Raw genomic sequence first — 27,899 nt, forward strand, 5'->3', positions numbered from 1 at the left:
TGAGGTGAGAGGTGAGGTGAGAGCCATATCCATCTACTGGGCAGAGAAAGCCAGCGCTTCCATCAAGCAGATCTGCAAAGCAGCCCCCTGGTCTTCGTCCATACCTTCACCAAACATTATAAGCTGAATTTGATGGCCATTAAAGACTTAGCATTTGGGGGAAAAGTTCTCCAGGCAATTGTCCCTCCCTAACATTATTCTCTGGTACTCCTCCTGTGGTGCTGTCGTGGAGGGTTATTGGAGAAAATGAAATTAGACTTACCGGTAGATCAGTTTCTAATAACCCACCACGACAGCACGGGTAATTCCCTCCCTGGTTTCTCTAGCCAAAAATCACTTTAATTTGAATAAGAATAAATATAATTTGAAGCATCCATACTTGTGTGGTCCTTTACAAAACACTGGTGGGAGGATGAGGGAGGGGCTATTTGACCTCTTTGTGTTTCCTGTCCCCATTAGGGTGGGGTGACATCCTCCTGTGGTGCTGTCCTGGAGGGTTATTAGAAACCGAATTACCGGGAAGTCTAATTCTATTTTTTGTTTTCAATATACCTGGAATTTTTTTAACACCTTTTTCAGTAGATTAAATGGTTAAATGAATGTTGCTCATTAAAAACCACGATTTGTCCAGCCAAAAAATAAATCTACAGTGAAAAAATAAGTTATTGCGTTTAGTATGCAAGGAGGAAAAGTTAAAGGGAAAAAAAACAAAAAATGGATGAGTCTCCAAGGGGATAATTGAAAAAAACATATATTTAGTATTTCCCGAATATGTATATAATAGTTATTGTGTCAGTGACGGTAATAGTTCTACTTTTTATAATTCTGGATTATCCCTTTAAGTAACTCATGGATGGCCAGGGCGGATGGGGGGGCCCTAAAATAGGGGAGACCTCAGGGCAATTGCTCTATATTATGGTGCCAATTCTGGAACTAATTCTTCTTTGTTGAAGCTATTGTCTCGTATATCTCTGGGTGTCCTTAGTTTTGTGATAAAGCAGATTTTCCACCACTAAAAGAAGAAAAATGTCAATTCCATAGTTCAGCCATTAGGAGGAGCTGCAGGGCTGACATCAGCACAGCACCCTGCTTCTGAGTGATGTTGGAGATCCTGTACTGAGGGATACCAGAGGCAGGCAGTGAACCCAGGGATGGAGTCAGCAGGTAGACAGTGCTAGCACCTGGAGCTGCCGGGGAAGAAGCCAGTGATGCCCAGCCTGCGCCTGCACATGGAAAATCCCCAGCACTGAAGGAGTAAATAATCCCAGCAGCGACCTCCCTGTACAACTCCAGATCACCAGTGTCCTCCACTAGTACTGGGACCCCGGACTAGACAGGTGAGATCCAGATCATCTATATACTATATACCACTGATACCAAGACCCTGGATTATACAGATCATGTATATACTATATACCACTAATACTGAGACCCCGGACTATACAGATCATGTATATACTATAGACCACTAGTACTGAGACCCCAGATTATACAGATCATGTATATACCACTAATACTGAGACCCTGGACTATACAGATCATGTATATACTATAGACCACTAGTACTGAGACCCCGGATTATACAGATCATGTATATACTATAGACCACTAGTACTGAGACCCCAGATTATACAGATCATGTATATACTATATACCACTGATGCTGAGACCCCGGACTATACAGATCATGTACATACTATATACCACTAATACTGAGACCCCGGATTATACAGATCATGTATATACTATATACCATTAATACCGAGACCCCGGATTATACAGATCATGTATATACTATAGACCACTAGTACTGAGACACCGGATTATACAGATCATGTATATACTATATACCACTGATGCTGAGACCCCGGATTATACAGATCATGTATATACTGTATACCACTAATACTAAGACCCCGTTCTATACAGATCATGTATATACTATATACCACTAATACTGAGACCCCGGATTATACAGATCATGTATATACTATATACCACTAATACTGAGACACCGGATTATACAGATCATGTATATACTATATACCACTAATACTGAGACCCCGTTCTATACAGATCATGTATATACTATATACCACTAATACTGAGACCCCGGTCTATACAGATCATGTATATACTATATACCACTGATGCTGAGACCCCGGATTATACAGATCATGTATGTACTATATACCACTAATACCGAGACCCCGGTCTATACAGATCATGTATATACTATATACCACTAATACTGAGACACCGGATTATACAGATTATGTATCTACTATATACCACTGATGCTGAGACCCCGGATTATACAGATCATGTATATACTATATACCTCTAATACTGAGACCCCATTCTATACAGATCATGTATATACTATATACCACTAATACCGAGACCCCGGATTATACAGATCATGTATATACTATATACCACTGATGCTGAGACCCCGGATTATACAGATCATGTATATACTATATACCACTAATACTGAGACCCCATTCTATACAGATCATGTATATACTATATACCACTAATACCGAGACCCCGGATTATACAGATCATGTATATACTATAGACCACTAGTACTGAGACACAGGATTATACAGATCATGTATATACTATATACCACTGATGCTGAGACCCTGGATTATACAGATCATGTATATACTATATACCACTAATACTGAGACCCCGTTCTATACAGATCTTGTATATACTATATACCACTAATACCGAGACCCCAGATTATACAGATCATGTACAGTACAGACCAAAAGTTTGGAAACACCTTCTCATTTAAAGATTTTTATGTACTTTCATAACTATGAAAATTGTCCATTCACACTGAAGGCATCAAAACGATGAATTAACACATGTGGAATTATATACTTAACAAAAAAGTGTGAAACAACTGAAAATATGTCTTATATTCCAGGTTCTTCAAAGTAGCCACCTTTTGCTTTGATGACTGCTTTGCACACTCTGGGCATTCTCTTGATGAGCTTCAAGAGATAGTCACCGGAAATGGTTTTCACTTCACAGGTGTGCCCTGTCAGGTTTAATAAGTGGGATTTCTTGCCTTATGATTGTGGTTGGGACCATCAGTTATGTTGTGCAGAAGTCAGGTGGATACACAGCTGATAGTCCTACTGAATAGACTGTTAGAATTTGTATTATGGCAAGAAAAAAGCACCTAAGTAAAGAAAAACGAGTGGCCATCATTACTTTAAGAAATAAAGGTCAGTCAGTGCGAAAAATTGGGAAAACTTTGAAAATGTCCCCAAGTGCAGTTGCAAAAACCATCAAGCGCTACAAAGAAACTGGCTCACATGAGGACCGCCCCAGGAAAGGAAGACCAAGAGTCACCTCTGCTTTTGAGGATAAGTTTATCCGAGTCACCAGCCTCAGAAATCGCAGGTTAACAGCAGCTCAGATTAGAGACCAGGTCAATGTCACACAGAGTTCTAGCAGCAGACACATCTCTACAACAACTGTTAAGAGGAGACTTTGTGCTGCAGGCCTTCATGGTAAAATAGCTGCTAGGAAACCACTGCTAAGGACAAGCAACAAGCAGAAGAGACTTGTTTAGGCTAAAGAACACAAGGAATGGACATTAGATCAGTGGAAATCTGTGCTTTGCTCTGATGAGTCCAAATTTGAGATCTTTGGTTCCAACCACCGTGTCTTTGTGAGACGCAGAAAAGGTGAACGGATGGACTCTACATGCCTGGTTCCCACCGTGAAGCATGGAGGAAGATGTGTGATGGTGTGGGGGTGCTTTGCTGATGACACTGTTGGGGATTTATTCAAAATTGAAAGCATGCTGAACCAGCATGGCTACCACAGCATCTTGCAGCGGCATGCTATTCCATCCGGTTTGCGTTTAGTTGGACCATCACTTATTTTTCAACAGGACAATGACCCCAAACACACCTCCAGGCAGTGTAACGGCTATTTGACCAAGATGGAGAGTGATGGGGTGCTACGCCAGATGATCTAGCCGCCACAGTCACCAGACCTGAACCCAATCGAGATGGTTTGGGGTGAGCTGGACCGCAGAGTGAAGGCAAAAGGACCAACAAGTGCTAAGCATCTCTGGGAACTACTTCAAGATTGTTGGAAGACCATTTCCAGTGTCTACCTCTTGAAGCTCATCAAGAGAATGCCAAGAGTGTGCAAAGCAGTCATCAAAGCAAAAGGTGGCTACTTTGAAGAACCTAGAATATAAGACATATTTTCAGTTGTTTCACACTTTTTTGTTAAGTATATAATTCCATATCTGTTAATTCATAGTTTTGATGCCTTCAGTGTGAATGTACAATTTTCATAGTCATGAAAATACAGAAAAATCTTTAAATGAGAAGGTGTGTCCAAACTTTTGGTCTGTACTGTATATACTATATACCACTAATACTGAGACCCCAGTCTATACAGATCATGTATGTATACTATATACCACTAATACGAGACCCCGGATTATACAGATCATGTATATACTATACCACTAATACTGAGACCCCAGATTATACAGATCATGTACAGTGGGTAAGAAGTATTCAGACCCCTTTAAGTTTTTCACTCTTTGTTTAATTGCAGACATTTGGTAAATTCTAAAAAAAAGTTCATTTTTTTCTCATAAAAGTACACTCTGCACCCCATCTTGACTGGAAAAAAAAATAGAAATGTAGAAATTTTTGCAAATTTATTAAAAAAGAAAAACTGAAATATCACATGGCCATAAGTATTCAGACCCTTTGCTCAGTATTGAGTAGAAGCCCCCTTTTGAGCTAGTACAGCCATGAGTCTTCTTGGGAATGATGCAACAAGTTTTTCACACCTGGATTTGGGGATCCTCTGCCATTCTTCCTTGCAGATCCTCTCCAGTTCCGTCAGGTTGGATGGTGAACGTTGGTGGACAGCCATTCTCAGGTCTCTTCAGAGATGCTCAATAGGGTTTAGGTCAGGGCTCTGGCTGGGCCAGTCAAGAATGGTCACAGAGTTGTTCTGAAGCCACTCCTTTGTTATTTTAGCTGTGTGCTTAGGGTCATTGTCTTGTTGGAAGGTGAACCTTCGGCCAAGTCTGAGGTCCAGAGCACTCTGGAAGAGGTTTTCATCCAGTATATCTCTGTACTTAGCTGCATTCATGTTTCCTTCAGTTGCAACCAGTCGTCCTGTCCCTGCAGCTGAAAAATACCCCCATAGCATGATGCTGCCACCACCATGTTTCACTGTTGGGATTGTATTGGGCAGGTGACGAGCAGTGCCTGGTTTTCTCCACACATACCACTTAGAATTATCACCAAAAAGTTCTATCTTCGTCTCATCAGACCAGAGAATCTTATTTTTCATAGTCTGGGAGTCCTTCATGTGTTTTTGAGCAAACTCTATGCGGGCTTTCATATGTCTTGCAGTCTTGCACTGAGGAGAGGCTTCCGTCGGGCCACTCTGCCATAAAGGCCCGACTGGTGGAGGGCTGCAGTGATAGTTGACTTTGTGGAACTTTCTCCCATCTCCCTACTGCATCTCTGGAGCTCAGCCACAGTGATCTAGGGGTTCTTCTTTACCTCTCTCATCAAAGCTCTTCTCCCACGATTGCTCAGTTTGGCTGGACGGCCAGGTCTAGGAAGACTTATGGTGTTCCCAAACTTCTTCCAATTAAGGATTATGGAGGTCACTGTGCTCTTAGGAACCAGGAGTAATGCAGAAATTCTTTTGTAACCTTTGCCAGATCTGTGCCTTGCCACAATTCTGTCTCTGAGCTTCTTGGGCAGTTCCTTTGAGCTCATGATTCTCATTTGGTCTGACGTGCACTGTGAGCTGTGATGTCTTATATAGACAGCTGTGTACCTTTCCAAATCAAGTCCTATCAGTTTAATTAAACACAGCTGGACTCCAATGAAGGAGTAGAACCATCTCAAGGAGGATCACAAGGAAATGGACAGCATGTGACTTAAATATGAGTGTCTGAGCAAAGGGTCTGAATACTTATGACCATGTGATATTTCAGTTTTTCTTTTTTAATAAATTTGCAAAAATTTCTACATTTGTTTTTTTTCAGTCAAGATGGGGTGCAGAGTGTACTTTAATGAGAAAAAAAAAGAACTTTTTAGAATTTACCAAATGGCTGGAATGAAACAAAGAGTGAAAAATTTAAAGGGGTCTGAATACTTTCCATACCCACTGTATATACTATATACCACTGAAACTGAGACCCCGGATTATACCGATCATGTATACAGCATATACCACTAATACCGAGACCCCGGACTATACAGATCATGTATATACTATAGACCACTGATACCGAGACCCCGGATTATACAGATCATGTATATACCACTGATATCGAGACCCTGGATTATACAGATTATGTATATACTATAGACCCCTAGTACTGAGACCCCGGATTATACAGATCCACAGTAGAGTATGTTCCAATCCACAGATATGGTGCCAACCACCAGACCACAACCAAGGAAATGAGGCCACACTCCAAAATAATGTAAAAATCTAGAGGTTTATTCACTTCATGTACAGTAATGTTTTAGTCCCTGGCAGTGAGAAGGTCCTAATGCCTGGAACTCCAACATAACTTTTCATATTTGTGCACATAATATGATATGCTCCAAAAGTGTTGCTTCATATCCTGAGCTATCTATCTATTATCTATCTATTATCCTTTTATATATTATCTATCTATTATCCTTTTATATATTATCTATCTATACCATATCTATCTATCTATCCTTCTATCTATCTATCCTTCTATCTATCTATCTATCTATCCTTCTATCTATCTATCCTTCTATCTATTTATCCCTCTATCTATCCTTCTATCTATCTATCCTTCTATCTATCTATCCTTCTATCTATTTATCCCTCTATCTATCTATCCTTCTATCTATTTATCCCTCTATCTATCCTTCTATCTATCTATCCTTCTATCTATCTATCCTTCTATCTATTTATCCCTCTATCTATCCTTCTATCTATCTATCCTTCTATCTATTTATCCCTCTATCTATCCTTCTATCATCTATCTATCTATCTATCTATCTATCTATCTATCTATCTATCTGTCCATCCATCCATTCATCCAGTATACGGAATACTTTGTGGATATAATGGCTGTACTGGTTTTCTTGGGTAGATGTATATTCCTGGGGTCAGTGGTGGACTCAGACAGGGGAGGACCCCTTTGCAATGGGCTTTGTATGTGGGCCCCTCTTATAGCTGTATTATTTCTCTCTAACAACCCCCCAGTTAGTAGGAACCTGCTTTTGGGATGACAGTGGCCCCCTTCCCTCTCGGACCCCTGAGCAGTGGCAGCGGTGCTTGTGGTGTAATGGACCGTGGATAGCTGTGTACACTGCTCATGTGCCGCACACGCTGCTCCTATACTGATCTTCCACCAGGAGAACAGTGGGGACATCCCAGGTCCTCCCTAATGTTCCCTCCTGCCCCATCCCATCACCGCCCTGGAATCTGGAGCCTCATGCTGCCGGGATATGAATAGCTCAGGTGACTTTATGGAGTTCACATCTGGATGACTCCCATCGGCCAGACTGGCTCTACCTGTCAGGGGATCTAGTCTTTTCTGCTTCAGACCAGACCCGGCCAGGAGCATAGACAAGAACATTCAGTTCAGAGCTGCAGAATCTTTATGAGATCAGAGGGTGAGATAGAGATCCTGCTCACACTCCGCACCAGATCCCTCCAGGTGAGGACTAGCTAGTGGCTTGGTGGTCGCATCATATCCCCCTCCTTTGTACCCTAATATTGCAAGTCTAAATGATTGCATATTACAGAATAGATGATTTATTGATGTGTCACATATTTTCTGTAGATGTATTCTTTATGTCTCTTATGCACTTATTTAATTTAGTTTTCTATGTTGCAATTTTGCATGTGCTGAGATATGTGCTGCTATACTGCAAGGCTTCCAGGCTGGTGGCCACATGTGCTTCATGGTCCGCAAACATCTAGCGTCAATTTATTCTCTACTTTTACTCATCAATGTCGAGATCTTCATTGTGAGGTCAGCAAACCTTATAGGAGCTTATAGGACCCATGTTTAGGGAGATTGGGGGTTTTCTACTGCAAGTTGCTTTTTTAATGTGCAACTAGTTTTCTGATGGATAGATAGATAGAGGGATAGATATAGATATGGGATAGATATATATAGATAATTTAGAAGGATATAGATAGATGATAGATGGATTAATAGATAGATGGATAGATAATATAGATAGATGAATGGATGGATGGATAGATATAGATAGATGAATGGATGGATAGATAATATAGATAGATGAATGGATGGATGGATAGATATAGATAGATGAATGGATGGATAGATAATATAGATAGATGAATGGATGGATAGATAGATAATAGTCTAGATAGATAATAGATAATATAGATAGATAATAGCAGGTAAATCAGACTTTAATCCCAGATATAGACCGGAGCTCCTGACTGCTAGGACTGAGCCTCGTGCTCCTGCTTTCAGCTTGACTTGAATGATTTTCTGTTCTTATTATTAAGTTTTGTACATTTTTTACCTTTCTATTAGGAATCAATACAACCCTGTGCCCAATACTAGGTTGTTCTATAATTTTATTGTGATAGTTCCTCGCCCTTTCCATCATATTATCCGGCAGGTCCTTCTGTACTGCACAATACAGAACGTTCCTCGAACACATGGAACTATCTAATATCAGATCTGGTTACAATTAGATGGTTGTTTGTATTGAGCAAGAATATAGGACAATAATGTTCTGTGTGAGACGTCCTAAACGCTGGTTCATCCTGTTGTTGCCTGCAGTCCTATGTAAGATAACATCCCACTGTTAGGAATTGACCCACTGGCAAATTTCGCTCTGCTTCATCAGCCATCGTTGCTGCCAGGCTTGATGATTGAAGAAAGGGAACTATGTGTGTCTACTAGGTGTGCGCTTAGAAAAGCGAAAATGGCTAAAGATCTGCCAGGTCTCACATATTAGGAGTCCTGGCTGCCAAGAAGGGTTATCTCTGTACAGCACTATACTGAAGTATCTTGTATCTCTCATGTTCCAGATTCATCATGTCTAACGGTCCTAAGAAGAAACTTACCCAGAAGCTGAAGAAGACCCTGCCCGTGACGGGTCCTCAAGCTCCAACTCTGTATGAGCTGATGCAATGGTATTGCCTGACCACCAACACTCACGGCTGCCGGAGGATAGTGGTGTCCAAGGGTCGTCTACGGAGATGGATCTGGATTGTCCTCACTTTGATAGCGGTGGCTCTGATTTTTTGGCAGTGCTCCTTATTGCTTATGTCCTATTACTCCGTTAGTGTGTCCATCACTGTGAACTTCCAGAAATTGACATTTCCAGCCGTCACTGTCTGCAACATGAACCCCTACAAGTAAGAAAATTGGGGTCAATTTCATTGTGGGGGTGGGTAGATTTTAGTACCCACTACTTTTTTATCTTATTATTATTATTATTATTATTATTATTATTATTATTATTATTATTATATTCTCTTCCAGGTATTGCAAAGTAATGAATATTTATAATACACATCATTACCTTATTTTTATTTTGTCTCTCCTATGCTGCAGTGTTGTTTCGTTGCTCAGTTCATGCTCCTTTAGAAGCTTCTTTTAACTGCTGCTCAGAAAAGATCTGTCCACTATATTCCAACCATCAGAGTACAGGAATGACTCTGTTTCATCATCTCTGCTCCTAACCCAAGTATTAAGAGGCAAATTCCCATACGCAAACTGGCTATAGTATATAGATCTTTGTTGAGCAGCAGTTGAAAGCAGCTTCTAAAGGAGAGAAGCAAATAAAACAAGGTAATAAAATGTGTTACAGAAATGTATAACTTTACAATGTCTTGAGAATAATTAAATAAAAAAATAGTTTCTACTAGTATCAATAAGCTTGAAAATGTAGTGGTGACCATCATTGATGGCCCAATCAGTGGCATACATAGAAATGAGGATCCCATGAAAAAAAAGCAGTTCTTCTTAAAAGGGGAGTCCTTCAGGGTTTGTTGCAAAGATCTGCACCCCCTCTTTACAAGGGACACATGAGCACTACATGGTTTGCGTCTATGATAAGTGCACCCTTTGTTTCACCCTTACAATAGTCCAGGAAGCTAAGATATGAGGAGCTGTTTGATGGAGCCCTCACAGATTTGGCTCTCCCTCTGGCATTTTCCATAGAACAAAGTGTTTAGTGATGATCGGACTTCTTTGAAAACCTTCAAGGGGTTAATCCTTCTTATCTGTTATCCAGAATCGAGAGTGACTACCAGAGTCATTTCCCACTCTGGAGGACATGGCGTGTCAGTGTATTACACAAATAATCCATAGAGTCCAAGTAGAAATCTGTAGTACTGCATACCCCCTGCGGGGGCGCTGCAGTAGAAGATAACGCTTACTAATAGTTTCTTTAGCTGATTACAGGTAATCACTGGTGGGGTCTCCGCAGTATGACACCACGTGATTAGCTTCTATTCAGGCAATCGTCCTAGAAAGAACGGATCGTCCCCTTTTAAATGACTACTTTTGCCTTTTAATATATATATGCGCTATGCTATATTTTATATTTTTTTAGAATTGTTATATCTTGTAGCAAGCAGTGATTTTATGCTGAATGTACAGCTTTATATGTAGGGCGGTGGCTCAGGATAATACGCTATTTATTCCCTACGTGGATTTGGGATTTTTTTCGGATCGTCTGGAACATAAATTCATGATGTATCCTCTGTACTGCCGAGTGTACAACAGTGACAGGAACAGAAGGAGACGATTTCAGACGAGTAAGGTCACAAGGATGTGAGTTTGGACGGGATCCCAGACTTTAGCAGGGTCCTGAATGTCAGCACCCGATATAGTGGGATTATCATTGTTCTTTATAGGGTTTTTTTTTGTCCCTATAACAATTTACTTTTAATAAAAATCCTCATTGTTCTCAAGAACAGAAGGATTTGTAACTCTATAGTTTCCTGCTGATTGCCACTGCTGCAGTCTACCAGAGGTGGCCGGTCTCCTAAGTAAGGAGCGACCTTGCGAGCACAGCTCTGAAGCTGCCTGGTCTGCTGGATCCGGCCACCTTTAATCCCCCTGTGCTCCTCCAATCCTGCAGAAGAAATCCCACCAGCAGATCAAGCATGCCAAGCTGTCAATCATCAGGAGCGCACCGCCCCCTGGCAAGCAGAAAGCCAGAAGGCTGAGGAGCGATGTGCTCTTGAAGATTGATCTTAAGAAACCCTATTAGGATTTCTGCACGTTGAGTATTTGCAGCATATTTTTTTCCAACATTTTCCCTCATTTTACATACAGTTTTAATGAGTTTTTAATTGCATTTTTCCCCCATTCATGTGAATGGGTGAAAAACGCTGCAAAAATACTGAAGGAATTGACACTGATCTGAAAAAAACGCGTTGAAGATTCAAATTTCCGAGGAAAAATTAATCGGTGTATGTTTGGGATGTCAGAAAGCTCATTCATTTTTCTAGGAAAAAAAAAAACGCTGTGTGTGAATAGGCCCTTAATGTCACGATTTTGCTCCCCTTTTCTTATGGAGCCCTTGTAGAGAGCCCAGCTTGGCCATATAACACTTCCACATTTGGAGGGTGAACTTGTCTTGGCCGTTTTCTCCTAAGTAGCCGCAGGATACTGGTGTGATGGTGTGAATAAGCCCCATAGGGGAACCTCTCCGCTATAGATCTGGAATCAGGGGTGTGACTATGGTGGGTGCAGAGGTTGCAGTCGCACTCGGACCGTAGGGACTAGGATAACCCTAAAGATCTCCTTGACTTATATGGGAAAAGTCCATGATAATTGGTGGCTTTTTTGTAGATTTTGCATTGGGGGCTTCGAGTTACGCCACCATCTAGAATTCTATCTTCTTTTTTTCCTTCCCTTTTGCTCAAAGGATCTGAGAGCCCACCAGTCCGGGCCTCTGGAGTGAAATATGTGTTTATCCTTTCCACACAATGTAATGCATTCTTCTACCGAACACTTAAAGAAATACAAGAGAGCAGGTTTTATAGTATGTTACGTCAATATGTGCACATAGAAGGCCAGCGCTCGTAGCCAGAGGACAACCGATCGGCCATGACTGCATCACAAATGCCAACCTGGTGCCATACTAGAGTAGTGGGTAGGTGCAAAACAGGAGTCACGATTAAGGGGTAGATTTATTTTGACCCCAATTATTATCAGCTACCAGACTAAACCCCAGATGTATTCACACCCAAGATCCCTCATACTAATATTTTTTTTATATTTTTCTGGCAACAATTAAAGGGGTTGTCACAAATTTAAAATTGCAAAGTGTTTGTAAAAAAATAAGTAACTTTGCAATTTTACCTCTTATTAAATATTATCTCTGATCTCAAGATGGGATGGATTTTTAATTCTATTCTGCTCGTTGTCTAGGTTACCGGCCACCGCTGCAGTTTCAGAGTGGCCGGTTACCTAGGTGAGGAGTGCTGCAAGCGCCGCTTTGAAGCCGGCTGGATTGCACAGCTCGGACTTGCAGTGGTCAAAACTATCAGTCTTCACGAGCGTACTGTCAGCATCCAGGATGCCGGGAGGGAGAGGAGCAGTGCGCTCCCGAATAACGATCATGAGCACCATCCTTTAATCATCAAGGCTAAAAATGGGACAACTCCTGGTAAAATCATTTAATTTGACATGTCTACAGCACAGTAAGAAGAGGGGAGGAGAAACCTTTAGAAAGAGCTATAGAAATGTTTGGGTGACCCTGTGACAAGCTAGTATGGCTGAGAGGAAGTAGAAAGCTACTTCCTGTTTCAGGAACTGAAGGCTGCAGACAGTGACTACTTTTTTGGCTGGTCTCAGTTTTGGCTGCTGATGTGCTTAGACGATTCTTATAGTATAAATATAGATATAGAAGAAAGAAAAGAAAAAATAATTTTCTGCTTTAAATAAATAATTGTTATCTTATGCAGTGATTATGACTTCGGAGCATAATTGTTCGCTTGTGAAAGCGATGAATCACCACCACATTGTGATTCCACGTGGTATCCAGACATGTTTGCTGATCTCACTTTTCCAGAAGCAACTTCAGTAATTAAAGAGACGTCATACACCTGGTTAGTTATCTGCCCAAAAACTGAAATTAGCAGCATAGTAATTAAAAGTGTCGATGTGAACAAGGGCGTAAATACTATGGAGACAGATGATACTGCTGAGCTGGGCCTTATCAGAGCAGGGGACTTAATGCTAGACTCCCATCACATCAGGGAAGAGTCTCAAGCAGCAGAATAGTGAGTGCATCTCTGCAGTATAATACAGGATGTAACTCAGGATCAATAATGTAATGTATGTACACAGTGACTGCACCAGCAGAATAGTGAGTGCAGCTCTGGAGTATAATACAGGATGTGACTCAGGATCAGTAATGTAATGTATGTACACAGTGACACCACCAGCAGAATAGTGAGTACAGCTCTGGAGTATAATACTGGATGTAACTCAGGATCAGTACAGGATCAGTAATGTAATGTATGTACACAGTGACTGCACCAGCAGAATAGTGAGTGCAGCTCTGGAGTATAATACAGGATATAACTCAGAATCAGTACAGGATCAGTAATGTAATGTATGTACACAGTGACTGCACCAGCAGAATAGTGAGTGCAGCTCTGGAGTATAATACAGGATGTAACTTAGGATCAGTACAGGATCAGTAATGTAATGTATGTACACAGTGACTCCACCAGCAGAATAGTGAGTGCAGCTCTGGAGTATAATACAGGATGTAACTCAGGATCAGTACAGGATCAGTAATGTAATGTATGTACACAGTGACTGCACCTGCAGAATAGTGAGTACAGCTCTGGAGTATAATACAGGATGTAACTTAGGATCAGTACAGGATCAGTAATGTAATGTATGTACACAGTGACTCCGCCAGCAGAATAGTGAGTGCAGCTCTGGAGTATAATACAGGATGTAACTCAGGATCAGTACAGGATCAGTAATGTAATGTATGTACACAGTGACTGCACCTGCAGAATAGTGAGTACAGCTCTGGAGTATAATACAGGATGTAACTTAGGATCAGTACAGGATCAGTAATGTAATGTATGTACACAGTGACTACACCAGCAGAATAGTGAGTGCAGCTCTGGAGTATAATACAGGATGTAACTCAGGATCAGTACAGGATCAGTAATGTAATGTATGTACACAGTGACTGCACCAGCAGAATAGTGAGTGCAGCTCTGGAGTATAATACAGGATGTATTCAGGATCAGTACAGGATCAGTAATGTAATGTATGTACACAGTGACCGCACCAGCAGAATAGTGAGTGCAGCTCTGGAGTATAATACAGGATGTGACTCAGAATCAGTACAGGATCAGTAATGTAATGTATGTACACAGTGACTGCACCAGCAGAATAGTGAGTGCAGCTCTGGTGTAAATGTAATATCAGTAGATGAACTATAGAGATGGATATACCCTTTAAAAGTTAGGAGGTACACGGATGTTATGGACCTGTGTGACCATGAGTACGAGCACATTGAGTTTCATACTTATTACCCCTAATCTGGTATTGATTTGTTTCTCTCTTCCTACTTTCTACATCCCAGATATAACATGAGCACACACTGGATATTACAGAACTATAACATGAGCACACACTGGACATTACAGAACTGTAACATGAGCACACACTGGACATTACAGAACTATAACATGAGCACACACTGGACATTACAGAACTATAACATGAGCGCACACTGGACATTACAGAACTATAACATGAGCGCACACTGGACATTACAGAACTATAACATGAGCACACACTGGACATTACAGAACTATAAAAATGAGCACACACTGGACATTACAGAACTATAACATGAGCACACACTGGACATTACAGAACTATAACATGAGCACACACTGGACATTACAGAACTATAACATGAGCACACACTGGACATTACAGAACTATAACATGAGCACACACTGGACATTACAGAACTATAACATGAGCACACACTGGACATTACAGAACTATAACATGAGCACACACTTGACATTACAGAACTATAACATGAGCGCACACTGGACATTACAGAACTATAACATGAGCGCACACTGGACATTACAGAACTATAACATGAGCGCACACTGGACATTACAGAACTATAACATGAGCACACACTGGACATTACAGAACTATAACATGAGCACACACTGGACATTACAGAACTATAACATGAGCACACACTGGACATTACAGAACTATAACATGAGCACACACTGGACATTACAGAACTATAACATGAGCACACACTGGACATTACAGAACTATAACATGAGCGCACACTGGACATTACAGAACTATAACATGAGCACACACTGGACATTACAGAACTATAACATGAGCACACACTGGACATTACAGAACTATAACATGAGCACACACTGGACATTACAGAACTATAACATGAGCACACACTGGACATTACAGAACTATAACATGAGCACACACTGGACATTACAGAACTATAACATGAGCACACACTGGACATTACAGAACTATAACATGAGCACACACTGGACATTACAGAACTATTGCTGGCTCTATGCTTTGCTTCCAGCACAGCTCACATAAGAATCTGCATTGTATCATCTGTTGTTGATGTCTCTTCCTCGCAGATACATTAGAATCACATCAGATTATTGTAACTGTTGTATGTAATCCACAGTTATAGAGGAGAAGAAGTGCATTGTTCATGTTTCTACAGCCTCAGGCTATTGTATAACATAATACACTGAACAACTTCTTCTGTCCTTCAGCCTGTGATGTGTTTTACCCAATGATCATATGAAGTTAGAGAGGTAAATCCTACACAATGTCTATTTTTTTCAATTTTAATTTTAAGGGGATCTCTGTGAAATTGCCTGCTCTTGGCCTGTTCATTGACATTAATAGTGCAACGTCATCCACAGGCTGCATGGAATCTAGAGCTTGAAAAGTAGAGATGAAAAACGGCGCTTGTGAAAAGTGTTAGCCATTGTGTAGGGAAAGTAAGCCATTTTGGTCTGTGTATATACTGGACCTGAAGACCTGGAAGTGATCTGGAGTCTGTATGACATGTTTCAGGTCACCATCAGTCAGCCCACCCAGGTGATGGCATGTCGTGTACAGGACAATATATGCTGCGTTCATCACTTGCCAACAGTGCAAACAACAACATCCCCAGGCAGCGCAAAATCCAGTGCTTGCATGATAGATCTGAAAACTGGCGCATGCGCCAAGTGTCTGACTGTGTGGGTAGGTAAGACAATCAATATTCATCTGCGGATGCGCCTGTTCCGGAAGTTAGCTGAGGATCAGCAAATGCGGGCCGACACTTTTTGTATGTGTCAGTTTTCAGCTCTGTGACAAAGGGAGGGGCGTATCATGTCTGGGTCAATTAATGCCACATCCGCCACTAGACTGTAATTTGACATGAATGGTGCAAACAGCATCATCCATGCGCTACACCCAATCAAGCAATTGTGTGGGAGAGCTGAAGCCGGCGCGTGGGAGAGCGGAAGCTGGCGCGTGGGAGAATGGAAACCGGCACGTGGGAGAGCGGAAACCGGTGCATGCGCAATGTGTTTGCAAACAAATTAATTCTCTGTCCGTGCATGCGTCGCTCCCGATAAGTTTAGGATTAGGACATGCATACTAACACTTTGCATAGATGATGGTTTTCAACTCCTTGTCAATCAACAGACCAGAGAAGGACATATCGTGTCCATTTCAATTAATGTAACGTAAGTCCACCACTGGCCTGTAGATTGATATGAATGGTGCACACAGTGTCACCCATGGGCTGCACCAAATCAAGCACTTGCGTGGGAGAGCTGAAAGATGGCGCATGCGCAATGTGTTTGCAGAAAAATCCATTTTTGGTCTGCCCATGCGCCAACGCCGATAAGTTCTGGATTAGGACATATGTAATAAGACTGTCTAGATGATGCAAAAAAGAAGACTGAGAGGAGACTTAATAGCTGTCTACAAATATGTCAAGGGCTGTCACATTGTAGAAGGATCATCTTTATTCTCATTTGCACAAGGAAAGACTAGAAGCAATGGGATGAAACTAAATGGGAGGAGACACAGATTAGATATTAGAAAAAACTTTTTGACAGTTAGGGTGATTAATGAGTGGAACAGGCTGCCACGAGAGGTGGTGAGTTCCCCTTCAATGGACGTCTTCAAACAGAGGCTGGACAGACATCTGTCGGAGATGATCTAGTGAATCCTGCTTTGAGCAGGGGGTTGGACCAGATGACCCAGGAGGTCCCTTCCAACTCTACCATTCTATGATTCTATGGTTTTTAGCTACTTGTCAATCAACAGACCAGAGGATAACATATTGTGACTGGGTCAATTAATGTCAAGTCCACCACTGGCCTGTAGATTGACATGAATGATGCAAACAGTGTAATCCATGGGCTACACCAAATCAAGGACCAGTGCATGCGCAATGTGTCTGCAGAGAGATCAATCCTTGGTCTGCGCATGTGCCGCTCCCGATAAATTCAAGATTTGGATATGTGTACTAACATTTTGCCTAGATGATGGTTTTCAGCTCCTTGTCGATCAACAGACCAGAGAAGGACACATGTTCAGGTCAATTAACCAGTCCACCATTGGCCTGTAGATTGGCATGAATGGTGCAAACAGTGTAATCCATTGGCTACACCAAATCAAGCATCAGCGCATGTGCAATGCGTTTGCAGAGAGATCAGTTCTTGGTCTGCACATGCGCCAACCCTGGTAGGTTCTTGATTAGGATATGTGTACTAACACTCTGCCTAGATGATGGTTTTCAGCGCTCAGTCAATCAATGGACTAATAGTGGTAGGGCAGCACGGTGGTTCAGTGGTTAGCACTGCAGCCTTGCATCGCAGGGGTCCTGGGTTCAAATCACACCAAGGACAACATCGGCCAAGAGTTTGTATGTTCTCTCTGTGTTTGTGTGGGTTTCCTCCGGGTTCTCCGGTTTCCTCCCACACTCCAAAGACATACTGATAGGGAATTTAGATTGTGAGCCCCAATGGGGACAGTGATGATAATGTCTGTAAAGCGCTGTAGAATTAATGGCGCTATATAAGTGAGTAAAATAAATAGTGGTCTACATGTAGATTAATGAGGACACTTAGATGATCTGGATACACCCAGTGGACATTTTAGCATTTGTTTATGGCGCCGGATTGGGTATCACACAGCTGTAGATTTAAGAATTCTGCAGCTGTCAAGTCTTGCTGGGAGTTGTACATGAACAACATTGCCGAAGACTGATTGCACTAGACTTGAACGCAATACATGCCTTATTTTGCAGGTATAGTACGATCAAACCTTATGTGGCCGGTTTGGAAGCGGACACTATCAAAGCGCTCAAGGACATCTATGGATACACAGAACCCACAAGTCGCCGGCGCAGAGATGTAGAAACTCAACAAGAAGTCCCTGAAGTGGAGAATGATTATCTCAAAAAGATCCAGTTGTTTGAGGTGAAAAGCGTAAATGGCAACGAGATCGATGCTGAGGAGATTCCCACACGGAAAAGGAGCAGAATGGCCGCCAGAATGGTGGAAAGGAACACGGATACCGCTATTGAAAACATTGTGGGCTACAAGTTGGTGAGTAACACAGACCCTTTTGGCTTATTCTTAGGCTATATGCACACAGAGTTTTTCACTAAGGTTTTGGACTAGAAACTGAGGTTTGTGTTTTGAGGAGGATTTGGAGAGTTTCAGCTGAGTTCCTTCTCCTAAAAAAACTCAGTGGGCAAGAACCAATTTCACACATATGAAATTTTTGGCCTGAAGATGGACTCGTATATGTCTACGAGGCTGCTGAGATTGGGTCCAGTGACCCATAGCCGGTCCATACTCCAACGGTGAATGGCATATGAGTGACACCAGCCTAAGGCTATGTGCACACTAAGCTTTTTCAACTGACTTTTTCCCCTCCAAAATCCTCCTCAAAAACTGTTTCAACACCTATTGGAAAACCCTTCCATTTCATTTCTAACCATTTTGCTGTCCACATGAGGAATTTTTTAATCTATTGTTTTTTACTATTGTTTTTGGAGCAGAAACTGAGTGGAAACTCTCCAAATCTAAAAACTCCTCAAAAACGGTGAGTTTCTGCTCAGTTTCTGATCTGAAAACTCAGTAAAAAAACTTTGAGTGCACATAGCCTTTGGAAACTCTTTAAGAAAAGAGAAATTCCTCCAAAAACTTCCCCCTTTTCCCAAAAGGAGAGTTTCCTAAAGAAGTTCTCCATGAAACTGAACATGAACTTCTCAAAAAACTCCACGCGTCCACAGCCTTTGAAGTCTGACTAATGGCCCAAATGTATGGCTGAATCATGGACTATACTGATCTATAATAATACACTCATATAATTGACTGATCAATGGATATCTTTAATGATCTGATATTGAGGATTTATAATAAGTAGGGCCATCAATAGTAAAGTCTCAGGAAATCTATTCAATGCCGTACCCAAGTCCTTATGGTACAATAGTAGGTGTAAAACCTACAAATCGGAAAAGTAGGCTACAAATGTGAGCTCACAGCTAAGTCATAGTTTTTGCATGAAGATCATCACCCAGAATAATTGATAACGTAGATATAGGTAATAAATATAGTTAATGATACAATGGTTCTCAGAGATGATGGTTTCACCTTACTCCAATCTTTGATCGTTCTTTATATTTTCGGTTCTTGATTTCCAATATATTACTATCTGACATTTTCACTTTCTTTTCTTCTAACAGTGCGACCCAAACAACAACACAGACTGCACCATATTTACTTTTAGTTCTGCCATCAGCGCCATCCAGGAGTGGTACCGGCTACACTATATGAACATCCTGGCAACAATACCCATGGACGAGAAGATTAAGATGAGTTACTCCGCCAATGAGCTACTCATCAACTGCTTTTTTGATGGCAAACCATGTGACGCTCAGTAAGTTCTGGTTTATTATACTATATTACATTCCTAACTTCCTTAGGACATATGGGCTGTCATAGGAACATTCCCATCCCGAGCTTGATCACGTTATTTCATTATGCATTACTCCATGTATGCAAAGAAGCCATAGCTTGGAAGTTGGAAATGGTGGAATGTCCTATATTAACCTTGACATAGATGCTGGTCCTCCAGAGGGTGAGATGCTCTTTGTATAGCCAATCTTCAATTTGATTGATCGAGGATTGAAATTGAGGAGGCTTCATCCCACTAATGATATTTACTGCTGGCGTTTCTAAACAGGAAAGCCCCTTTAAGAACATATGGTCCAACCACGTACCGTAGAGCAACCGTGATGAAAGGGAAAATAATCTTTTTTGCTGTCTGCCCAGACATTAGTCATTCACCAGCTCAGCATTAAGATATTTCATATAACAGCATTATGTAAATTTCCAGATAATTCCGTGTATTGTCATGTAAGCAATGCCGGATATGATTTATCTGTAGGCACGAGCCACTTATTCTAACCCTACTCGTGGACAGAAGTGAAATGTCAATATGTTATACAATGAGTCCACAATGATGACAGCCATCTCCTAGTGTCCATGAAGGCCTAAGGCTACATTCTGTTCACAGCTTCAGGAAATGCTCTTTCTTGGGGGGAGTTTTTGGAGGAGTTTTTTTTTTTTCCCAGTTTTGGAATAGTTTTTTTTTTTTCCTGGAGCTTTGTTTGTCGGCTTTTGATTGGACAGTGACTAATTTGGAGAGTTTTCCACCAGACTTTTTTCAAAGTCTCTTCAAGAGGTTCTAGTAGAGGAACACTGTGTGATTTGCTTATTGTAAAGCCAATCTCTACATTCTAATATGTAGGGATTTCCAAAGTAGACAAGACCCTTACCCTTCCATGTATTCTCAGGGAGACCGATCATGCATGTATTTTCGAAAGTGAGAGGGGAGGAAGCTTCTGCCAGGCTCTTCTTAATTCTACTTTATTAAAAAAAAATGGTCGGTATTGAAATTCAGCAAGTCTGTTCCTCCTTTCCTCCAACATCATCTGTTGGGGAAGAGTCCTGGAGGCCCCCATACAGATCAGATAAGGTTTGGTCAATATATCTTCAATGTGTCCATAAGACCATATTCTTTCCCATTGCAGGAACTTCACCCTATTCCACCATTCTCTATACGGCAACTGCTACACCTTCAATGATGCCAAACAGGAGCCGTTGCTGGAGTCCTCCATGGGTGGTGCCGAGGCTGGTAAGATGTCTTTAGTTGTTGCATGTTTTCTACTCTACAGTTGTGACCAAAAGTTTCAAGACTGACCCAAATTTTGGGTTTCGCCAAAGTTTATAAGCATTTAATAAATTTTAAACTTTTACAAATTAATCACGTTTATGTAAAGACTCAATGTTCTTAGTTTTGACCTTTGTTTTTCAAGACTTCTGTCCTCCCCCCTGGCAGCTTGATGTCAGCTTCTGGTGCCCAATCTGGACTGATGACAAAACATTTTTGCCTAATATGGTTAAAAGATTGAAAAACAGAGACAGAAAACATAGTGGAAATCAAAATGTATGCCAGTCTCCAAACTTTTGGCCATGATTTTATCTACAGCTTATTATATATTTGTGTATAATAAAACTTTTGGCGCTTTTTGTCCTTAGGACTGAAGTTGGTCATCTACATTGATGAAGAAGAGTACAACCCATTCTTGGTCACCGCAGCCGGTGCTAAGATTCTAGTGCATGATCAAAATGACTTTCCTTTTATCGAAGAATCGGGGACGGAACTCGAGACGGCGATGGAAGCTTCTATTGGGATGCAACTGGTAAGTGATAAAAGACTGTTTTTAGTAATCATGGAATTCAAGAAAGGAGTGATGAAATGGAGGTGAAGGACAAAATGTCAAAATACTACGTCCTCTGCCATACTTCTCAACAGTCCCAGATTTGTCAGAATATCTCAGACAAATTTAGTATTGTCTCAGGCAAAAAGGGATAATTTCTCACAAACCGTTAGTTCCGGGTGGTGTTGGAGGTAGAGTTGATTCACAGGACCCAGTCCATCAGCCATATTAGTAATTTGTCGCCATTGGATGGGAGCCCTGAGAACCACCCCTTGTAGTTAATGAGACTGGTGAGGTGACTTCACGCCGGTCCGGCTAATCAAAGGAGGAGCCGCGGATGCTGTCAGGTTCTCGAGGCTCTCATACAATGGCCACAAATTAGTGATGTGTCCGATGGACCTGGTCCTGTGAATCGATTCACAACATCTCTAGCTGGAGGTTTTCATGGCCAAGGTGGGGGTAAAAATTCCTGACATTACCAACATAAATGTTGGAAATGATCCCTTTACTTTTGCCCACAGTACAGAAAGTTACTTGGTCTACCCTCAGTGGCATTGGTGACCACTGGAAAAAAGCTGCTTTGGGGAGTTGACATGGCAGAAAGATATGGAAATATTCCAAGGCTTCTAGGCACAGGCAGAGCATACGAGATATTTCTCCCCATGGAAATTCCTTTTCCCAAGATATGCTCTGTTTAAAGGGGTCGTCTCACCCCACTTGTTCTGGTCTCCTCAATTTCATGGTACAACAAGTTCCGCTAGCTCTGGGGGGCAGTAAACATTCACCCAAGAAACAGATACGACCAGCATCTATTTCTAACCCATGACTGGATTATATAGACAAGAAAATTATAAATGATTTGGAGAAAATATCGTCGAGTAATAAATTAATGTAATTTGATATAATTTTATTGTTATCCCAGACGGAATCTTCAAAGTTATCCAGTCCGTACAGCGACTGCACCATCGATGGAAGCGACGTGCCTGTGGACAACCTGTACAACAAGAAATATACCTTTCAGGTAAAAGAGAGATAGACATAGTTTATATAACTGTATTAAAATATAGATCACTGTCCGTGTCCAAGACTTAACATTGCCTTTGTCCTTCCTTTTTGCAGATCTGCCTGTATTCGTGTTTCCAAAAAGAGATGGTGAAGACCTGTGGATGCGCCCACTATGACCAGCCATTGCCCGAAGGAGCAAAATACTGCAATTATGATGAATTCCCAAGTTGGAGTAAGTTCCAATATTAACATTTAAAGTAATTTTTATTATTTCGGATATTTTTGTAAATCATGATGCTCGTTTTCTAAAACTGACTGATTTATTTATTTTTTGTATTCTTTTCCTGTTTTTTTCCCAGTTTATTGTTACTTCAAGCTGCATAGACAATTTGTCCAGGAAGATCTGGGCTGTCAGAAAATTTGTCGTGAGTCTTGCAGGTGAGATTAAAGGAAAAGTTAACCACGTATCAGTTCTATCTACATCAGTGCCATCTCCGACTGCCATTCCCATAGAGGTGGCTGACGAGCTTTCTTAAGTTTCTGTTTTTTTTAAAGGAACACGTTAAGAAAAACTGGTGCACTATGTTTTAAATATATTGGAACCTAGAGGGCGGAACATGGAACAGAGATTCACCAATGAGAGAGTCTTTGTGTTATGCTCCACCCCTCAGGATCTTTATGAGGCATAACATGGTGTTTTAGGTGTTTCCACAGGGCTCTTTTAATCAGCCATAAGTTTAAATTGGTATGAGGAACTACATCTTGACTTTGAGATGTCTTAACTCTTGGCAATTATCAAGAACAATCGCAAGGCTCCATCTGACCTTGCCAGTTTCCTTCTTGATCTCTTTCAGCTCCCCCAGGACTTCTCTAGTTACTGTTCCTCTTTTGTTCTTCTCAAGCCACATCTTGCATGGGACTTTAGTAAATTGTTTTTTAGATACTCTTATAAGCAACACATATATATATATTTTTTTTTTCTAGTTTTAAAGAATGGACATTTACAAGAAGTGTGGCTAGGTGGCCCTCATTAAGTGCTGAGGTAAGACGATCATGGCTCCTTGAGAATCGATGACGTTCTTCTGAGAGCTAAACATACTGTAGATACTTACCATTATTATTCCTTAAAGAACCGGTCAACTCTTCTAAAATATTTATTTTAGTATTCAAGTATTTACTAGAACAGCCAAATTACAGTGATAACCAACCCCCTTTCAGTAAACCACCGGATCCTAGAGACCATTATTATGTGTACAGCCCTTGTGTGGCACATGGCGTCACTACGTTCTTTTTTTATGGCCCCATAGGCATTTTATGTGCTGCCATATGGTAACTCTTTGAAGCATTATTTCTAAAGGGATGATATCTCCATAATGCAACAGTATATTCTGTAGGCTTTTGTGTAATATCCATGGCACACGGAGGTACTGTATGGGCCTTATATACAGTTACACAGATCTATAATACAAAATAAGTAAGGAAGTCGATATTTACAGAAAAAGTAGTCTTAATGTAGAAAAATCACCCTTACTATTCTCACTTCTTTATTTTTGTCTTTTCCATCAGGAGTGGACACTGCGAGTTTTGTCTTGGGAACTGGGGAACAAAATAAATAAAAACCTGACTAAGTAAGTTGTTCCAGAAACCTGAGGAACCAGAAAATGAAATCTAAGTTCAATAGATCTTACTAGGGTTAGAACGATCATTTCTTATTTTGGAGGACCTCAACCTGCAGAGCTTCATTTCTCCTGTGGAGGCGCTGCAGAGAAATTAAACATTTGCTGTCACATTGTTGGCTTCATATATAATAACTGTTCTAATGTTGTGGTTGCAATAATTACTCATTAATTGCCCAGAAATAAAATTATTGGATTAATAATCCATCTTTATTCAGAAGGCTAGAATAAAAACTATTGACATAAACAGGGAAGTACCTGGTATATGTGTGATCTAGGTGCATGTATGTGGTAGGGTAGATATGTGGAACCTTAAGATGATTTCCTTCTTAGTTTTCCTTGGACACACTGGCCCCCAATGATCAGCTGCAATCTCTGCTAATATCAAGATATGAGAGTTCAATTTTCCTGCAGCACCTCCCCGGGGAAGATGAAGTATTACACAGTGGACATTCAAGTCAATAAGCTGAAGGACAAGGCTGGTCCTCCAGAGTGATTCCTTAAACCCAGAATTCCCATTTGTATTTATATACAATAGATAGCAACTGAGCAAAAACATTTGCAGGACCCTAGTCCAACGGCCACATCGGTAGTCCACAGTCACCAGGCCAGAACCTTGTAAAAGTCCTTCTACCTGCCAGCATCCCTGGCATCTCTTTTGATTAATAGGCTAATCTAATTACTGGACCAAGATCCTGCAAAACTTTTTGCTCAACTCTAGGACCAGTATTAAATAATATTAGGTTGATAGTTCCTGGTTATAAATGTTCAAATACTAAACATTCCTCTTCTGTCTAGGAACGATCTAGCACTTCTGGACATTTTCTACCAAGACTTAAACCTCAGAACTATTGCTGAAAGTCCTGCCTCCAGTGTAAGTTTTCTCTGTTCTTTTATCTTTGACCAAAGATGTAACTTGAAGCTCTTAGGTCCCAATGCAAAATTGATAACAGGTCCCTCAGGCACCTTGTGTCATTCTTAACAGTTGAGTATTCTAAAGTGGCGGAGGAACTTTTGGGCCTCTTAAGCACCAGTTGTTGCTTCTCAAGCTCTGTTACTTTTGAAATATGACATATAACTAGAAATCACAAGATCTCCAGTTTTAAAAGGGAATGTACTAACTGTCCTTCTTTTTTTATGTATAGATTCCAAATCTTCTTGCAAACTTCGGAGGTCAACTGGGCCTTTGGATGAGCTGTTCTATGGTCTGCGTTCTTGAGATCGTAGAGATATTCCTTATTGACTCTTTTTGGGTGGTCTTACGTCTGAAGGGACAGAAGTTTGTGAAATGGTGGAAAAATCGTAAAGAAGAAGAAGACATGGAACAGCAACCTGACACCATGGTTGGCCATGACAATCCTTGCCTATCGGATGAAGATCCACCAACATTTAATACTGCTCTACAGCTACCTCACGCGGACCACTGCCAAGTGCCAAGAACACCGCCTCCCTTGTACAAGACTCTTCACATACAATCCGATTTCACAGAGCATCCTACAGACTTATGCGATGAAATAGAAGAAGAACAAATGTGAAGCCAACTTTCTCCTTGTAGACTCCTCCAGACTTTTGTTGAGAAGCCATTGTTCAAAAGAGAAAAAAAACATTTAAAAAGTTGACCAAGCTAGAGACATTTAACGCCTTGGAAGACTCCAGACCTGTTTAAAGAAAATTCCCAGTAGCTAAAGTTTTATATATGGTGCTAGATTGGTATTTACTATGTTCTCTTAGAAGGTCTTCTATCCCTCACAATGTGCCAGCACTGTGTTGACGAGAAAGTCAACATTTGTTATTGTAGCTTGGTCGACTGACCACATGTTCTCAAATGATTGTACATTACTATGATTATCTTTGCACATCTTGGTCCTTGGAAGGGATTTCCAATCAGCAGTCGTTGCCTTTAAGGTATAAAGTAAGCTATTACTAAGTCCCGCCGTGGCCAACTAGAGCTAATATCTAAATTCTGAAAATAGTCATAGAATTGTAAAAAAAACATATATATAAACCTGTATGGTAGGAGTTAGTATTGGACATACTGGAATTTTTCAAGCATTGTCTATTTTGTAAATTGAAGTGTTTTCTATTCTAGCATCACTTTCATCCTGATAGAAGCTTTTTTCCAAAGGTCCATCAAGGTCTTAGGAATGGCATTTACGATCTTCCAATTTGAATTAATCTGACTTTTCCCAGGGTCTCATGGCGGCTTAATGCTTTTTGTACAGTCAAGATCACCCCGGTATAGATGATGGAAAAAAACAAACAAAAGTCTACTGCCAATTTGAGAAGGAAAACCATGTTGATTTCATGAATGTATGAAGCTTCTTCAGGCTTAGAATGAGAATCAAAAGTCAACACCTCCTCGCCCTGTTTTCATGTTGAGCCACCTACCTGTAGGATGGACTGGTATTGCCACAACATGTACCAATGAAAAAAAAACTTAATTTTGGATGGTAACCGAAGATCATCTTACACCTCTTTCACCATTTTCTATCTACCTGCCTCTAGAGTTTCAAATAACCCTGACAACTTTGAGCGACCACCGAATAATTCTTGTTTTATATTTTACGGTTGTCGATATTCTATAGGACAATTGTGCTGTGCACAAAATGCTGCTATGTACTAAAATTATTGGCCTGTTCTATGGCCACAGAAGAAGGGGTCAATCAATATGTTGTGTAATAATGTACTATGTACCTTTCAGGTTAACGAAAAATGAATGTATTCCATGTTTCAATCAATGCGTGGTTCAACTTGGGCATAAGAGTTGGTATACGCACAGAGTTATGGTGGAGCTCATACACATGTATGGGATATATATGTTTATGATGCTGTATTTAACATAGATTGATGTGAATATTTTTTTAAATAAAATGTTGTGAACAAATGTGAGTGCTTTATTAAGAATTAACCATTTCGGAAACTGGACAATTGGCAAACTGTCTTGGTTGACTTGGGTGGAAACATGGTAGCCAATGACAAATTAATTGAATGTGTCCTGTGTTAATGATGTCTATGCTTTTGGCATTGAACCTGGTTAAAGACCATATTTGAGGCCATCAAAACATGGCAAGTTGATCTCCAAAAACAAAGGCTTTGGGTACATCAAAATCATCATCAAAACATAACCAGTTGGGGTTTCCGTCGGACTGGAAGAGACTGATGTAAGACAATAGAGGAGGATTTTACCTTATATCACTCACTTCCAATTCTAAGGTAATCCCAGCTGGTCATATTTTGATGATGCCCTCACATTGTATGTCTAGGTTGTCAACTTACCACTTCTTGAAGGCATTGAGTGTGGTCCTTAACTCTGAATTCCACACATAATGTTCAGTCAGGC

The 27,899-nt window shown here is 40.8% G+C and overlaps 1 protein-coding gene across 2 annotated transcripts; it reads left to right on the plus strand.

Annotated features, from left to right (window-relative positions):
- The first annotated feature begins 1,097 nt into the window (after positions 1 to 1,097).
- Positions 1,098 to 27,443, plus strand: SCNN1G (sodium channel epithelial 1 subunit gamma). 2 transcript variants are annotated; one of them, XM_073648158.1, is made up of 13 exons: positions 1,098 to 1,337; positions 9,088 to 9,417; positions 18,393 to 18,693; positions 19,839 to 20,032; positions 21,189 to 21,292; positions 21,697 to 21,860; positions 22,801 to 22,899; positions 22,998 to 23,115; positions 23,243 to 23,321; positions 23,868 to 23,925; positions 24,450 to 24,511; positions 25,358 to 25,433; positions 25,705 to 27,443. In XM_073648158.1, the coding sequence occupies exons 2-13, from the start codon at positions 9,095 to 9,097 to the stop codon at positions 26,092 to 26,094; spliced, it is 1,968 nt and encodes a 655-aa protein (XP_073504259.1). In that variant the 5' UTR covers positions 1,098 to 1,337; positions 9,088 to 9,094; the 3' UTR covers positions 26,095 to 27,443. The 2 variants fall into 2 exon arrangements, with proteins under 2 accessions (XP_073504259.1, XP_073504258.1); XM_073648157.1 differs by lacking the exon at positions 1,098 to 1,337 and adding an exon at positions 7,497 to 7,729.
- The last annotated feature ends 456 nt before the right edge of the window (positions 27,444 to 27,899 follow it).

Source organism: Phyllobates terribilis, unplaced genomic scaffold, assembly GCF_046119375.1.
Source record: "Phyllobates terribilis strain yellow unplaced genomic scaffold, ASM4611937v1 Scaffold_9__5_contigs__length_417890890, whole genome shotgun sequence".
Lineage (NCBI taxonomy): Eukaryota > Metazoa > Chordata > Amphibia > Anura > Dendrobatidae > Phyllobates > Phyllobates terribilis.

Coding starts and splice junctions, on each gene's coding strand:
- SCNN1G (XM_073648158.1), top strand. CDS start 9,095: ATGTCTAACGGTCCTAAGAAGAAACTTACCCAGAAGCTGAAGAAGACC. Junction 18,694..19,838: donor ACATTGTGGGCTACAAGTTG/GTGAGTAACACA, acceptor TTCTTCTAACAG/TGCGACCCAAACAACAACAC. Junction 23,116..23,242: donor TGATGAATTCCCAAGTTGGA/GTAAGTTCCAAT, acceptor TTTTTTTCCCAG/TTTATTGTTACTTCAAGCTG.